Consider the following 18726-nt stretch of genomic DNA (forward strand, 5'->3'; position numbering starts at 1 on the left):
TTGACTGGACTATAAGCAGATCCTGCTTCATATATTGCACCCGTCTTGTGCTCGTGTTATTAAAAACCCGGTAAATAGTCTAATTCGGTAGATCAAATTCATGAAAAGGGTTGTAGTTACGACATATGAAACATATCTGATATCATATGTGGAACGGTATTTCAATAACGGTTAACCAACTCGTAATGGCGTCCGTAAAATTTACGAAGAGATGATTTTCAACTTCACCATTTGGAATTCTTGTTGAAAAGCTTTCTTGTGAGCAGCAACCCTCTATAAAGGAAACCATGATAAAGGAAATACAATAAAACATGTATCTAGTTGATGTCATTATAAATAATAGTTATCGTTATAGAATTCTAGAAAAGGTACGAACGAATTCTATATCTGAAAAATCTATGATGAAACATACTCTTTATTTCCTTTTTATTTTCATTGAAACTTTCTTTAAGTCAGTGTATTGCTTGAATCCATACCAAAAAATTCCTGCGTTATATACGCCATTCAGATTGCTGTGTGTACAATATTCATGCCACCAACCTGATTTCATTCTTAAAGTACAGAATGTATTCATATCTGGTGTACTGAACTGCATATTTGCGTCATTCAGCATGCCACTGTCTTTAAAATCACCTAAAATATAAATACACACTTTTTTTAATAAATAGAAACGATACTCATTAATGTAAGTTGCAATGACCACTACAGTAAAATAGAAATAGAATACGGTTTTACTTATATGTGCCTTGCCTTAAACATACCAGAAAATTACACAAAACTATTTGAGACAACATAGTCAGCTTGGATAAAATTCAAGAAATTCAAAACAATTTTCATCATTTCAAGAATCAATGCTTAATAAGAATATTATGACTGCTGTCCTAGTCAAATAGAAAAATATAGATGTCATCACTGCGACAAGTGTGTTACGATATTTTTCCACTCGACAATAAAAAATTTAATATTCAATTCAATCAGAATTAAACTGTTGAAAGTTGAGAAATATCGTAATACACAGAGTTGTCAATATAGGTGATTCAGAAAATCAAGAAACTTATACGTCAAATCAAATTTCTATCCATCATTTGCTAAAATCCTTTATTTCACTGGTGAGGAGAAATTTATCTCACACCGCTCAGGAAATGTGAAAATAGCACAAAAAGTTAAATGTGTATTTACGATCATTTTTCTTTACACTGAAAGAAGATGCCTGGTCATACATTAAAAAATGTAATACTGTTTCAAGCTTTCTGGTATTTAAGGGCATACGATACAGTTTCGATCTTGTATTTACAAGTTCATGAAAATTTGCATTTAGGCTATATTTTACCTGATTAGATCAAATATGTAATAAAAACTATACCTTCATGTGCTTCTTTTTGATTAAAATGAGGTAGAAATTTTGTATAAAAATCAGTCGAAAAATGCATCTTTTCCCGATATGTTACAGTTTGACGTCGCGAAAATAACAAATTACGTTAGCAACGTCATTACATTCCCTGTAACTGTATCGTATGCCCTTAATTACTCATAATGACGCCTTTTAATCCTTAATTACTCTTTTTTATAGCTTTTTAGTCCTAATTACGCTTATTAAAGCTTTCTAGTGCTTAATTATGCTTATCAACCCTTTTCCTTTCCTGCATTTAAGACCTTAACTAATCGAAAGACACTATCAAAATTCAAAGGAATACTGCATTCGCACAAATGGCCATGCACATGCCATGCTGGGCTGATATTAAAGATAATTGGTCAAATATTTCAGTTTGAAGATAATTCGTCCTTTTTTAGTCACGTGGTATATTGCCAAAAGTCAGGTGCCTGTTTGAGAAAATGTGAAAAACTACGAAATCCTTGGGCTTAAAGTCGTGCATACACATATTGTTGCGTTAAAGGGTAAGGTTCTGATGGAAACGCAATGCCCCAAGACAAGTTATCATATGTGTATCAAAAGAAGAAAAACGTGCTATAGGCGTTAAAATATCGCTGTCCGCATCATTCAAAATAACTGATGTCAGACGCTTTCAAACTCGGACACCAGTTTTTTGGTGAAAATTCACGAATTACCAATGCTAACTTGATCAAGCGCACCCTAGATCTAGCCCAATAGGGCAAATGGGGTAAAACAAAGGGGGGGATAATTTGGCATTAACATTCTTTAAAAAAAGAAGGTTTTTCTATTTGAAATTGGAAGTAGTTAAGTAATATTTTTTCCATATCCGGCAGTGAGATTCTAACACCCGATCTTTCTGCCTTGGGTTAGTTCAGCATACCCCTGTACCACTGTCATCGTAAAGAATATATTGAAATTTACTACTACTCAAGAAGTGTTAAAAAAAAAAGAAAAAAAAATTGTGAAGATTCTCACCCATTTTATTTTTATTTTAGAAACTATGTGATCAGATGATATCTTTTTGTTGCAAAATGCATGATTTTTACACAAATATAGAAAGAACTAACTCCTTAGTCGGTCATTTTTCCATTGATATATACATGTTTTTTTTAATTTAAACAAAAGTGTTTTCAACTTTATCATACCACAATACTTACTAAACCATGTTTTGTTACATCTTTTTCAACTTTGCCCCCAAAAAAATCAGGATATTATAGTGGTTTTAGTCTCTTTTACCATAAAATCTTTAAGAAATGACTTCGAATTTTTAATGCATTTCAAGTTTGTGATTGCGCTGGTACACTAAAAATACATTTTTAACTAGTGTACTAGTTAAAACTATTAGCTTAATACTATTCTGCAAAAACTCACTGCACAGTTTTTGAAAAAGTCATAATTCGAATAAACAGAATAAATGTCTTAGCACTTCTTTTTGAAAATATTCTTCGAAATTCGAAGAGAAAAATGTTTTTTTAAAGAAAACAATACTTGTCAGTAAGAGGCGACTTGACTATACACCGATAATGAGTGTCGAAATCAAGTGACTTTTCAAACGATGTGTAACAGATAATCTACTTTCGGCGTTAGTTCGTTATACACACCGAAATAGGTTGCGTTTCAAATTGTTAATTTTATCCCTAAGATTTCTCCCATGTTATTACGCTGTGTTTCATGTTTCTAGTTATTATGCGTGTTCTTGTACATATTTTAAAGTTATCCTTATTTTACAGGCAGTTGTTTCCGTAAACACATACTCTTTGAAAACTTCGATTTGAATCCACGAGTTGACAAGCAACATATATAAATATGAGGGGTGTAAGTGGAATATGATATTTTACATGCCATTTTGAGCGTTTGTATATGACAAAACAAACATAAGCGATGCAAAATTCTGTTTTAAAAATATTTTACCACATCTCCTGTTTATACCACATGAAGGCGTCGAATACCTTTTTAAATAAAGTACTTGTTTATATCGAGTTTATATTACTCAAGTATGCACTTCTTTCTAGGCCATATTGGTTGATTTTAAATCAGTTTCAACCGTTGTCATGGGTGAATAAAAGTAATATTCTATATTTTAGCGTTGTAAAAGGAATGTTACCCATTTATATTTGTAACTGTTCATTAACTTGAATGCAATACGTAAAAACACTAGAAAAGATGTTCTGGTGTACATATTTTTTGTTTGTGATCGTTCGGATATTCGTGTGCACATGTTAATGTGCAAAAATATTACCTGCTGTTCCGGAGTAGCCAGCAATACCAAGCCTGTATTTATCAGCCTCACTATTTACACTAAATGTGGTATATTCAGCGTAGGCTTTGACACCATAGTGGTCTTCTAAATCTACTCTTAGCATGAATTCATTTTTCCTTGTCATCTGATGAATGTTTTCCAGACCTATTTGAATAAAACAACATGAGATAAGAGTTACATCCTTGATTCTGCAGGACATTCACTTTTGTGGGTTTTTTTTCAGCAGCCACCCCTCCACGCCCACCCCATCCCCATATGCCCACCCATTAACGACACACAGCGTGCAAATATGTGTCTGATATACTTAATTTATGATCAATTATCAAATTTTTACAGAGTAGTTCAGGGGCTTTATACATAGGTGATTTCCTAATAAGCGTCTATACGCTGAACAGTTTTCTGGTTGCATGAGATTATCCTCAGTTTTATTGTTGTTGTTTTGTTGGTGTTTTTTGTTTGTTTGGTTTGTTTTGTGTTGTTATTTGGGGGTTGGTTTTTTTTTGGGGGGGGCGGGGTCCTGTGTACTAGCTTCTTAATTGATTACTGTTAATTTTTTTTAAGAGATTCAAAATATACCAAAGTGATATTTAAACTCATAAATTGAAATAAAACATTGTCTTGACAAAAAAACACAGCATACAAAACCTTACATAGAAAACCTAAGACTGACATGAACCCTAACAAAACTTGGAAGGATATCACGTGTCCGGAAGGGTAAAATAATTCTGCTTTGCCTGTAGTGTCCGAAAGGGTAAAGAGATCCTGCTTTGCCCGTGGTGTCCGAAAGGGTAAAGAGATCCCATTTTGTCTGTGGTGTCCGGAAGGGTAAAGAGATCCTGCTTTGCCTGAGGTGTCCGAAAGGGTAAATATATCCTGCTTTGCCTGTGGTGTCCGGAAGGGTAAATGGATCCTGCTTTGCATGTGGTATCTGTTTTGTTACTCATTAAAGTACAAACCCGGTGAGAAGTCTTTTTCGATAGGTCACATTTGGGAAAAGAGGACGGGATTGTGGATACGACAATTTTAACAAACACTTAGCCTCTAAACAGATATTCAATAACGGTGAACAAACTCGTGATGCCGTCCGTAAAAAATGGGTGCTTTTAACTTCCTCCATTTGAACTAATGGTTTATTTTTTGGTTTGTGAGTCTTTTGATTACAGCTACAATTAGAATATGAAAATATTAAATGAAAGACAACTCGAATATTGAAATAAGAAAAGAATATAAACTACACAACTCTTTGAGGAATGCATCTAAGTTGAAGCTGTACGAAATTGATTTAAGGTTCAAATGGTAATTCTTCCCTGAAAGAGTAAACCTTTGGACATCTCATATGATTCACGAAAGCGCTACCCGCAACCCATACCACATTGCAAACATAAAAAGCAAAAAAAAACCAATTCAAACGGAAACACAAATGACCTGATTATACACGAAATGTTAAAGGAGAAACACATATGATAAACAGCAACATAAAACAACCCCTGAACTTCATTTTTGAAAAATGTCAGCCGGCTGCGAAATTTCGTTATATGCCGATATCTCGATTGCTAACCCCACTAAATTTTGTTATGTCGAAAATCTATATTAATTTTTCTACACAATGGTATGTAACAGCCAACTTTTGTTGTCGGAATCATCCGTAGCAATCCTACCCAAGTTTGTATCTATGGAAGAACTAATGACAGTTGTTGCTGTTTGTATTTGATTTATTCAGAGTAAGTTCCTTAGGGTAAATTTAGGCAGTTAATTTTGAAAACATTTGATTTTTTAACGAAACCATATCATCAAGATAAAATTAAATGTTTACAGTCAAGCAGTTCATTGTACTCTCATTTGATTGGTAAGATCTGAAACTAATCAAGAGGTACGTGTAGTAAGAAGTCAAAGAAAATACAATAAAATGAAAATAATCGCGTGTTAAATTCCAATAAAATGAACATTTTAAGTATGCATGTTCTCCCCAAAACAACGTAAAAATAAGCATATGAAAAAAGTAAAACACGGAAACGATAAATATAAAAATATATTGTAGAAAATATAATCTTATCAGGACTGTGTTAACAACTTCTTGATACTTTGTTTAAAAATTGTAGTGCTTTGAGCTTCATACATTGTGTGTGGTAGTCCATTCTATAACACTGATGAACAAAATATTTCTTAATAGCTCAGCATTTGCCTTAGGAACTATCAAATTACATTGAGAGACACTTCTCAATGAGTAATGATTATTATAATAATATTATAATTAATCAAATGATTGGCATTTAGACAGATCTTTGACCAGAAACTGTGATTCATACAAGTACATGATTAAATCTGATATTAAGGGATGCAATTTGTGCTCATAGGAATACCCACAACTTATCGATCAAATTTATTATCAAAATTCGATGAAATAAATTCAAATCCTCACATCTCAATTAAGTAAATCAAGCATATCAATCTTTACCATTAGAGAAAAAGACTTTATATGAGTTGCAACAATAAACTATGCAATAATTTTTTTTCAAACCACTTTTCTATTAAATAGGAGAACTTAATTTTCATAAGAATGTGTGGATGCGTATTGAAAATGGTAGAAGAGGTAAAAAATGTCAACCGAATTAACAGTAACATCATCAGCTCGTATTTAAAACATCTCAAGATTTGTCTATCACTCACAAATTAACAATTCCACTATCGTCAAGTTTTTGGCTCATTTTTTTTTAAGAATTAATTAAAAAGTGAGATGTTTAACAAGCTATAAAACCAGGTTTAATCTACTGTTTTCTACAGAAGGAAATATATGTACCAATTCAGAAATATGGCAGCTGATTTCAATTCGTTTGATGTGCTTTAGCTTTTGATTTTGTCATTTCAAAAAGGACTTTCCGTTTTGAATTTTCTATGGTATTTTCCGTGTTTTACTTTTTTTAATTACTTATTTTTACGTGGTTTTGAGGAGAACGTGCATACTTAAAATGTTCATTCTATTGGAACTTAAAACGCCGTAGTTGTTCTTCATTCAAAATCATGGAATCTTTGTGAAACATCTATCTTGTGTTATTATTACACAGTAACATAGCTTTATATTGTTCGAAAGAAAAAAGAAACAAAGTTGGCCCTGTACTTCAAACTGCATGACTATCTTCGGTATTAAAACTGCCTTTATGTATTTCCGGTTTTAACATTCTAAAACACTGTCAATATACTGTATTCGTTTAACTCTAAAATTATTTTATGTAATTCATTCGATTGAAAAAAAAATTTTAAAGAACTAATCTAACAGAATATTAACTAAACTATATGATTGAATGTTTCTTAATAATGCAAAGTTCCTGGATATCAAAGGTATCGATTTCCCAAAAAATTAAAATCTGTTTTAAAATTTTTCTTGAATATTGTCAAACAAAATTTGTTGTGTACATAGATTTTGTCGTTTAAATTAGATATTTACCATGTTTTTGGAGTTACGCGACAGAAATAACATACCTAACCAGAACTCTCCAGATAGATTACCGAATCCATGTTTAAAGTTTGCCCATGTCCTAGCGTTATAAAAGTCAACACTGCCATCATATCTGTTTTGGAAAACCTGAAATTTGAAAGCTATGTGTCATTTCTTCTTGTGTTCATGATAATCCAATTTGAACCAGTGCAAGTTATATTCTATATAAAACATGTCTAATACTGTTTATGATTCTATTTGATTATTGTTCCTCTATTGTACATCTATTATTCTATAGATAATGGTATTTGATATTTACAATAGCCACCGGACTCTGAACAAAAATCAAAAAAAAATGTCTATCATGAATGTGAACTATGAGGATGATCTCAAAATAGTATAAACGCAAACTGATTTAACATGCTGAATTTCTGTATCATAGTTGGATCGTTTATAAGTAGTAGACCAACTTTCCAAGTACTTTAAATCAAAGTGGAAGATCCCCTACGGTTCTTATATCTTTTAATAACAAGGCAATTATTTGGCATGTATCATCCCTTTTTAGTATACATTTCAAACATCATATGGTTGTTGTTGCGTATGAATAAAGTACAGTAAAATGGATGACATTCAACCATCTAGTAATACTGAGATTAAAATCGGATACTCATCAATCTGTTATTGGTCACGACATACATGTATCTCAAAATAATTTTAAGCTAGATGTAATTACGTATTAGAATCATCATTTCATTATTTTGTGAACTTCCTTAGTAAATATAAGAGCAGCATCTTATCAAACTCAAATAAAAGAGTCTAACAATTTTAAAAATTGCCGCCACTTTGCTATCTTGAATCAAAACTGTTGATTTTGTCAGGTTTCTTTTATGTCTTCATTTTGATTTTTTGTTAGACTTTACTGTTTCAATTATAATTTTTAACCTTCATTACTAGAGGAGCTAGTAACATAAGCTAGTTTTAAATGGTTGGCTTTGAGCGTTCCTGATGAAGGTAAATATGGGAAAGCGCTTCGAACTTTTTAAATCGTGTTGTTTCCAATTTTTGACCGATGATCTGACAGACTGACAGACAGACAGACAGAAAGATGGGGACAGGTAGACGGAATATATTATATTGTCATCAATGCGGAGTGTGTAAGCCCACTATTTTTTTCCCTATTAGTCTGTGTTCAATTTGCACTTTACAAAAACTTGTGCAGAATTTTTTCCTGTTTCTAATAAAGAAATACCCGAAATGAGAAGAGTTGTGTCCTGTCCAGTGCTACAGACAAAATTTCACATAACATTTAATTGCATATATAAGATAATACCCATCACTTGAACTTAACCAATTAAATTTACACCCCTTTTAACCTGTGTACAATCTAAATTAACCATGTGACCTCAAGTTTTGAAAATATTCTATAAAAACACTAAATAAAACAAATATGATTTGATACATATGTATGTGTTACTGTCTCAGAAATGCTTTACTGCAATGAAACGTAGGATTAATATGTCAAATTTAGCCGTATTTGGCAATACTTTTTGGGAATTTTAGATCAACTTTGCACTTGTTTGACTTTATAAATATTTTGATATGCGCGTCACTGATGAGTCTTGTGTAGACGAAACGCGCGTTTTTCGTACTTCATTATAATCCTGGTACCTTTGATAACTAATAATACTTTTTTATTTTTTTTATTTTAAGTCCTGTTTCAAGCGATACTGTATTCCATTCAAATCAAATCACTTTGAAGCATTGCATATCGAACCATTGGTGTGTGAACAGTTTTGATTGGTAGACACAAAACTTGAAATAACTGTAACAAAAGATGAACCTGACGGAAAATAGGAATTAACTGCTTTTAAAACTAATACGTTTATTTGATGTTATAACATGCAACGCGTAAAAGTTTACAAATACGTGTTTTTTATACCGCTCAGGACATGAATGTCGACTAGGAGATAGTGTTGTTCATGTCAATTTTGTTTTTGTTTTATTCTATTTTGATTGGTTGAGTTATGTTTGGTTGTGTTATGTTTGGTGTGTTATTTTTAGGTCTTTCCACTTTTCTGTGGAAAGACCTATTGTTTTTCTTCTGATTATTTTTTTTTTTTTTTTTTTTCTTCCGCCTAATTTTGTTCTTGCGATAAACATTTGTTTCGCAATATGTCGCTTAGATATTTTGTATATGATATCAAACAGTTTATGCGCTTTTGAAATTTACCCTGCGTAAACGAATACTTTTCTTTGTAGGAGTTATCTCCCCAAACACTGTTTTCCTTGTTAGCGCATCTCCTTCGCAACCGTAAAAGATTATGACAAATTTATTTTACAAAATTGCTTGTTATATCCTTCGCATGATTTATCCTATTTTGACCAAAGCGATATGACCGCTCCATATGAGAGTTATTCCCCCTTATGCATCTGATATAAGTGATATGAATTTCTATCTTATAAATCATAAGTGATAGAGACCTAGGATCTTTTGATTTGAGGTCCTTGGTCCCAAAAAATGAAAATTAGGTCAAGGTCAAAGGTCAAGGTCATATTCTAATATTTGAATTTGGCTTATTTTCACTTATATCCAAAGACTGTATAAGATATCAACAAATTATTTTTACTAAATTGTTAGTTGCGACATGTCGTAAGATGTAAATTTTGATTGCAAGCGTACGTTGAATGTAAAAGGGAGTTTTCTCCCCTCTTGTATTTAAAAAATACGCGTTTGGTAATATAACTCATTAACTGAATATAATTAAGACCTATGGTCTTTTGATTTGAGGTCCTTGGTTTATGACCTTGAAATTGATCTCAAGGTCATAGCTTAATTTGACGTTCTAGATTTTGACCTTTGCTTTTATTCTATATGTATACATAATAAAGATATACAACTTTTAGAAAAAGGTATCAAGCCATTTAACCTTGAAAAAAACAACCGGAAGTGACATTTTGTAAACCGGAAGTAGCTATTTTTTTGTACTTTATTAATATAAAAGTATATAGAACCAGATATTTTTGGAATCAGTGTCAAGTAAATATTCTAATATAATCGGAAGTAACATTTTTCAAACCGGAAGTAACAAATTATCTCCCTTATTTAAAAAAAATGTATGGAAACAATATATTTTTTGGAATCAGCTTACTAGGAGCTATCATTTGACGATTGAAATGACATTTTAAACTTAGTTTCACAACTTTTCATATTAAAATTACATTGTTTTGATGGAAAGACCTTCAATTGTTCTCTGAACAATTGGTTTTTAATTGTTTTTATTTTTGTTTTCATTTTAACTAAATTTTTTTAAGAGGGGATGTGTTTGATCCATCAATGAAGGATAGAATGACTCAAATAATTTTCTATTGTGTCGAATCATTGTTGTGTCAGAACATTTGGCATCTAGTTTTACATTACTGTCTTGTATCTAGCGTCATGTAACACTTTTAGAAACTTTGGTCCTTAATGCTCTTCAACTTCGTATTTTATTTGGCCTTTTGAACTTTTTTGAACTCGAGCGTCACTGCTGAGTCTTTTGAAGACGAAACGCGCGTCTGGCGTATATACAAAGTTTAGTCCTGGTATCTATGATGAGTTTATTATGCACAGAGATCATTAATTTATTTTAATTTCTTCAAATTATACGCATCACTGGCCATTTTTGGCATTAATGTAATTCATTAACATGATAGAGATTATTATAATTATCTTGTTACTGAATTAGACAAAAATATAGTTTAGAATAAACTTTATTGGGAAAATCACCTTTCAAAGTTGACATTTGGAACTACGTTAATACCTCTAAAAAGGTTCAAAATAAAACATCTTAATGGTCATTCCTAAATTTATATTTCAACAAGATAAATGAATATTCAATAATGCTGATTCCATCCGAAGAAATATTCGTGAACATTTGGATCACAAATCAATATGAATAATATCCATTGAAAGTACGTGAAATTTAAAAAGGGACTTCTTTATTTTTTTAGAAATTACGTCTTATTTATAATTGCTTGACCTTTACAAAGTAGGATTTCAAACATTATTTATAAGAACTATAATTACCGCTCTAATTCGATAAATCAAGAAAAACTATCGTGAAAGAACACACAACGGTGGTTTAGCATTGTTTACTGATTTTTGTTTATGCAAATTAGTCGGTTTAATTCATTAAATTAAATTAATAATTATCCTTTTAAATGTCACACCGATAAGATTTCCATCACGATCCTATACCAGAGTTTTCCCGATCCAATAGCAATACTTGACCAGTGTTGGATATATATTTTTTCTCGATATATCAAAATGGCACCTGTGTATTTAGTAGTTTTTGTCTTATAAATTAAATGTATAGAAAGTCATTAAACTTTTCAAAAAAATTCAGATCTACAAACATAATTCAACGGTTGAAATTAAAAAGATTCTACAAACGAAATAATATATTTGTATCTATAATGTAACAGTTTTGTCAAACATTTAATACTGAAACTCAAATTTCCATAATAGTTAGCAAAGGTACAAGGATTATAATTTCGAACGCCAGGCGCGCGTTTCATCTACATAAGACTCATCAGTGACGCTCATATCAAAATTTTATAAAATGGAGGATTTGATAGTATTCCGAAATCAGTTTATCACGTGATAATAAGTTTATACTTACTGTATATCCACCTCCGTTTGTTTCCATATCACAATAGACTTTAAAGCCATGTGTGCCGTCAATATTTATAGCATACACACCACTCCCTTTACCTGTTACTAAAATATCACCACAGTCTTTCGGAATGATTTCTGAAAAATTATATGCAACCGAAAATCAGCTTGATGATAATACAAGTAAGGATGTGAACTTTAAAAAATGAATACTGCAACTCGAAAGAGAATAAAACATTGATAGGTTATGGATCTCCTTTTCAAGTTATTTGAGTTGTTAAAAATGGCAAAAAAAGAGAAAGAAGAGAATTCTAAAATCTGAAAAAGAAAAAAACATACGAGTCCGAAAATCTGACACAAATTCAACAACCTCACCTAAGTACATCCTTAAGAAAGGCTTTTCTAAGGCTCAGTTTATGATGTTATTTTCTATGAGTAACACTCTGTTTTATTAAGCGCTTAGTTTTTTAATGTATGACGCCCCGGTGTAATGTGTAGGAGAGGTACTATGGATACAAGGTAACAACTAGTCGTTCAGTGTGTCCGTCTGTCCGGTCTTACAAATGTCTCACACGAATAATTCTTCAAACACATTTTTGGGAATTATATCAAAGTTTCATACCAGCAGTGTATTACACAATTAAGAAAACCAGTGCCGATCGATATTTTTATAGACAGTTTTCCCTTTATACTGTCTATGCGTCCATTTTGTTTTGTAAGTGCCCTCTCACATTCCATTATTATCTAATTAATGTTTAATTTGAAATTAAACCTAGTGTTATAATATCAAAAATGTCTTGGATGTTTTCGTAATTCCCTTTCGAAATATAAAATATACGTATACTATGAAATGCATATGAGTTGCTTTTCACTTGTTCTGTTAATTGGTATTGAGTTTGATTGTTATTTTTATGGACTTCCCTTTTTAATTTGCCTTTAGAGTTTGTTTTTTGTTAACACTTTTTACACTAAATTTCTCTATATGTAATAATTTACATGTACCTTGGCAGTAATACGATTCCCGATTCGTTTTCGCACATTTTTCGTTCCCGGAACAAGGATTAGGGTAGCAAGGATCGTCGGTCTGAAATATAACAATATATATATAAAGTATGAAAAGCAGGGAACGGTATCTTCACAAGAAGATAGATTATAAACAGTATTTTGTGGTGTGTCTCAATATCAATGTATCCTGTTAGTGAAGGGTCGAGAGCATAAAAACATGATTAATCCGCCACATTCGTTATGTGCCTTTACAAAGTGAAAAAGCCTATAGTTCCGTGGTTGTCGTTTGTTGTTGAATGTCACACTTCCCCGTCAATGGTAACAAAAGTTTTCACACAAATCATAAATTGTTTGTTACATTCATTACAAAGCACATCATTGGGTGGACAGAAATTCACCTAAAGTTCCCTGCAAGCAAAGATCTTTCGAAAAAAACACAATTTGAATTATAAACCAGATATTCAGAGAACAGTTAAATGTCTTTCCACCCTCAGACATATTCCAATTCTGATATAAATTTATTAAGATCCAGTTAAACATGTCAAATTATAGCTTAGTGTATGCTAGTATATATATGGTTCCTGTACTATTTAACAAGGGAGATAATTTTGTACTTCCGTTTTCGGTAATACTTGATAGTTATATGACACTGCTTCCATAATTCAATGGTTCTATATACTTTAATTAACATCAAACAAGTACTATACAATGTACAAAACATAGTTTACACAACGTCTTATTGGTTGCAACGTCATGCAAAAAGTCCATGGCTTTATCATATATCTATTAGATGATGTTTGTCATCGCTCCATCCAAGTCACAATTTGTAAAAGTGGATCCTTCGCTCACACCGAGCAGAAAGCTATAAAGGACTCCTAAAATTACTAGTGTAAAACACTTATGAACCACACCAACAAACGGCAACCAATGATTGTCAGGTTCCTGGCATAGGAAAGGGGCGCACAAGTGCAGCAGGTTTAAACGTTTAAATAGGTACCAACATTCCCTCATATCTGAAACAATAGTGTAACGTCACAACATAGAAAGACGCACAATAAGATATCTCTTAAAATGGCTTAACTCTATCAAATGACATATTAACACAAAAAAATGAACAAACAGTAATCGAATATTCAGAAAATATCATCACCCCCATGAAATTTAATACTCGTTCTATTACAATTTACACTCAAAGCAAAAACTAAAAACCTTGTAGGTTTTGAAAAACTAAACCATCTCTCTAATTGTCTGACCTGATTGTATAAAATAAATCAAGGCAAAGAACTAGAATTGGAGGATAGTAATGTGTCTGTTGAGTAAAGGTACGCTGGTGCGCCTCATTGCTAAATCTGCCCTTGAGCTTTAAATAAAGATCTGTGACGAAAAAAGTTTTAAGTTGGTAAGTTTGTCTTGATGCAACTTTAACCCAAGTGTGTATTCTTGTAGTTGTGTTGTTGGGTTAATTAGTTTCTTACACGGACGACAAATGCCAAGTATACTCTCTAACAGGGTTACCCTAAAAATCAACTGGTAGTGTGATAAAGGGAATCCTGGTCACATAAATAAATAAATGGATCCTTGTGTAGTCTGAACGAAGACTTGCAAGTTCACATGAACACACAGTCGATTAAAAGTTCAATACTGTATTATACAAAATCCAAAGTACATGTAACAGTAATACAAGTTTACAACATCTTAACTGCAGGCTCAACAATACGGTGACATAGTCCTTAATCACCTACGTGCACAACATCTTCTTTTCTCCTCATATATCGTATCTCCTCTCACTACATATATATCTTTGTTATACTACTCTAAAATCCTCATTACAATACGCTTAAATGAATCTGGACAAAGAAATATTCTGCAGGAGCTAAATTACAGGAGCCCGGAGCCCGGAGCCCAGAGCCCAGAGCTAAGGTCAACCGAAGCTAAGGTCAACCAATACACCTGTATAAACTTAGCAAAGGGGCACCAGCTGATTAAGACGATTGATTTGAAATTTAACATGTACATTCTGATTAAAGGTGATAAACACAGATTGTTAGGAATTACCTTATACTGTAACAGTTAATGCAAATAAGTAATCTAATTATATCATGCTCATAAAACCCACTAATGCATGTAATGAATGAAAAACGTTACTGATCAACTAATTATATACATGTAAATCGTGTTTTTTATTTTAAAATAAATTTTCAATTATACATCATATATATCGTGGATTTCATTTAAAACGAGTCAACTATAATTGTCATATTCCTGACTTGGTACAGACATTTTCAAATGGAGAAAATGGTGATTTGAACCAGGTTTTATAGCGCTAAACCTCTCACTTGTACGACAGTCGCATCAAATTAAATAATATTGATAATGATGCTTTAAGCAAAGGATACACCTTTACATAAAACATATTTAGCTTGGTATCTGGTCCGAGAACACAATTAATTCGTAGTGCATTTCTTTTAGAACATAAATGAAAATTAAAAAAATCCCACCTTCGCTTTCTCAAAGAAACTTTTACAGTGTGGTGTACTACTTTCGGGACAAATCATATCAAATTTATAGAAAACTTCATCGCCTCTAACTCAAAATATGGACAATTTTATGTTTAGGGCGTCTTGAAATCTCTTGACAGCTTCCGAAGTGCTCATTTTCAACCTTTTTCAGCTGGACCAAATCACTACTTTCCTTTAAAATTCTGGACCCAAATTTTTTACATTGTAATTTCATCCCCCTACTTGCAATTTGAGGCATTGAACATGGAGAAATAAATTTGGAAGGGGTATAAAAATTAATGGCAAGTAACCCACTGTCAACACTAGGGACTATATTTGTGAACAACGAAAATCAAGGGACGACAATGGTGGTCTCGGACCATCTATGGTTAGTGTTATTTCAGGTAAAACTACTACATGTATTCATGTTTATTAGTGCTCTGGTGCATATAGTTGGATATAACATTATGTTATTATGCAATTTGTGTAACCGTGAAGCAGCCTACCGTTTTGATTATCTTAACAGAAGTAATAAGTAATTCCAATTAGATAAAATGATTAGATTGTAATCATTATGTAGAGTTTGTATCTATTATTTTTTGATAACAAAACTGTTACATTCAGCCTTTACAATTGCAATTAAATGTAACAAAGTGTAAAATTTAAAATTCATAGTTTTGATGGAATTCAATAATGCATGGTGTGTGATTTGTTTTGTCTAGATATTTATGGTTAAGAAATTCGTAATTTAATGCAATAATAACAAAAAAATAATAATTAATTTGTTTATTTTTAAAAGTGTCACATATTGATTGTCATAAATCATCCTATTCAGATACTATACATACCGTGTTGCTGATTAAATTTGTTTCCTATGTCAGTAAAATACTAGACAGACACGAGCCATAAGGGAAAAGGAAAATACTAAATATATGAAAAAAATATTGTTTAGGGTTGAAATAGACATATAAAAAGCTTAAAAATTATTGTCGGTTATTGAAATTTTCTACTGTTTAAAATATTTGCTTTTTAAATAATGGGGTATTTAAAAAAGTAATGATTTGTATAAAGTTATCGTTTATAATAAAGTTATTTATGTGAATGAAAGGAGCATTTCAGTCTAAATTATAACAATATGTCTATACAGGAACGCTATCTTTAAAAGTAACTTATCATAGATGTCATAGATACAAGGATTAAATTTTGTATTTACCCATGACGCGCGTTTTGTCTACAAAAGACTCTTCAGTGACGCTCTAATTAAAAAAAATAAAGGTCAAATTAAGTACTAAGTTATAGAGCATAGAGCACCAAAACTCCTAAAGGTTTTGTCAAAGAAATTTAATGTTATCTATTCTAGAGGTAGAAAAAACATTAGTATTTTAAAAATTCAAAACGTTTGAAAATAGATAATTTACAAGAAGACAGATAACAATCAGTGTTTTGTGTTGTGCCTTCAAATCACTATTTAAGGTTAGAGGAGGATTTAGCGCATTCAAACATGTTTCATCCCTCACATTATTTTTGTGCCTTTCCAAAGTCAGAAGCCTGTAGTGCAGTGGTTGTCGCATGTAATTTTTTATCACTGCTTTGTTATATTTAGGCTATTAGTTTTCTGAAGTGAATTGTTTCATACTTTTCATGTTAATATTCTCATTGTTGAAAGATGTACGATTGACTAAATATGCTTACATCCACTTCATTTGACTTTGGTGGATTGTTGTCTCATTGACAATCATTCCAAATCTATTTATTTTATATAGTATATACTAGTATATGTATCCTTTTTATATCCCTTTCCCGTTAATGGTAGACAGTTCTAAAATCGGTTTCTAACAAATCGCAAATTGCTTGTTACTTTCAAAGTGCATCTTTGCAATTGACAGAAATAAGCCCAACGTTGCCTGCAAGCAATAATGTCTTCATAAACTGAGTAGAAATTAAAATAAACTCATTATATATTAACAGGATTAAATTTTATTTTTACGCGAAACGCGCGTTTCGTCACCAAAAACCTCATCAGTGACGCTCGAATACAAAAAAGTTAAAATTCATAAAAGTTTTCCAAAATACAGCTAAGGTAATCTATTCCTGATGAAGAAAAGCCTTATTATTTCAAAAATTTAAAAGTTATGTAAAGTAAATTCATAAATATGACCGTATCAATGATAATTCATGTCAGCAGATAATTGCTGACTCCTGAGCTGGTGATACCCTCGGGGAATTAAAACTTCACCAGCAAAGGCATCAACCAGTTGTTTAGTGAACAGTTGTGTCTTTCAAACCTAAAATATTTACCAATTATGATATAGAAATATTAAAATCAAACTTAACATGTCATTTCTTATGTCAAGATATAGCTTAGTGTGTACTTGTTCCAAAAATAGTATAGCTTCTGTGCTATCTTATTAAGCAAGGGAAATGATTATTGACTTCCGGTTTGAAAAATTACATTGTCGGTTAATTTGAAAGTTACATTACACTGATTGCATACATATATGGATCAATTTTCTTTAAGCAAGTACTATACATAGGTTATTTCCGGTTAATACAAAGTCACTTCGAATTACCGGTTTCAAGGTCATATAGGTTGCAACGTCATGCAGAAAGTCCCACGGTTTTTTTCATATATATATCAGAAGATGTGGTATGAGTACAATGAAATAAGTCACAATCCAAGTCGCAATATGTAAAGGTAAACCATTATTGGTCAATGAACGATATTTAATACGGAGCCGTGGTTCACTCGGAACAGCAAGCTATGAAGTGGCCCCAAAATGACTAGTGTAAAACTATTGAAATAGGAAAACCAACGGTTTAATCTATATAAGAAAAACGAGAAACACTTATTTACCTTATCAACAAACGGCAACCACTGGACATCAGGTCCCTGACTTTATACAGGTGCAAACAAATGCAGCGGGTGCAAAAGATTTAATCGGTAACAACCTTCACTCTTACCTGAAACAACAATAAAGCATCACAACATAGAAAGACACCAAATCGAAATGGCCTAACTGATTCAAAAGACATATTGACACTAACAGGTGAACATACACTGAATGAATAAACAAAATTGATTTATTACACAATGTAAATACAAAATCAATAAAACAAGGAGTGAGCCATTTTTGACAAGATAGCCATAAACATGCCACCAAATAAAATGTACAAACTTAAGGTAAATAGAAATATTGTTTTGTTAGTATTGCGATACGTAAATATCTTTCACAAAGTAAACAATATTGTTGTTCTCAGTATGAGAACAAAAGTGAACATTTATAGTAATAGTCATATAAAAAAAACACAAGATATAATGTATATTAAGAATAGAGAGACAAGAACGAAAGCTAAAAGTGTAAACATTAAATAACTAAAAAGCAATTAGTAATTGTATCTACAGGTCAAATTAAAACGAAATTAAGGATATACAACGAAAAGGCAAAGGTAAAAATCTAGAATCTCAAACTAACCAATGAACTT

At 31.7% G+C, this 18726-nt stretch overlaps 1 protein-coding gene across 1 annotated transcript; it reads right to left on the reverse strand.

Moving 5' to 3' along the window:
- Positions 1 to 415: 415 nt before the first annotated feature.
- LOC134706054 (fibroleukin-like) lies at positions 416 to 18276 on the reverse strand. Its single transcript, XM_063564763.1, has 6 exons — positions 18205 to 18276; positions 12743 to 12824; positions 11748 to 11878; positions 7131 to 7233; positions 3633 to 3797; positions 416 to 633 (listed from the first exon to the last, which is right to left on the reverse strand). Exons 1-6 carry the CDS (start codon positions 18274 to 18276, stop codon positions 416 to 418), a joined length of 771 nt encoding a protein of 256 aa, XP_063420833.1.
- Between the last annotated feature and the right edge of the window lie 450 nt (positions 18277 to 18726).

The sequence above is a fragment of the Mytilus trossulus genome, chromosome 2, assembly GCF_036588685.1.
Source record: "Mytilus trossulus isolate FHL-02 chromosome 2, PNRI_Mtr1.1.1.hap1, whole genome shotgun sequence".
Taxonomy (NCBI): domain Eukaryota; kingdom Metazoa; phylum Mollusca; class Bivalvia; order Mytilida; family Mytilidae; genus Mytilus; species Mytilus trossulus.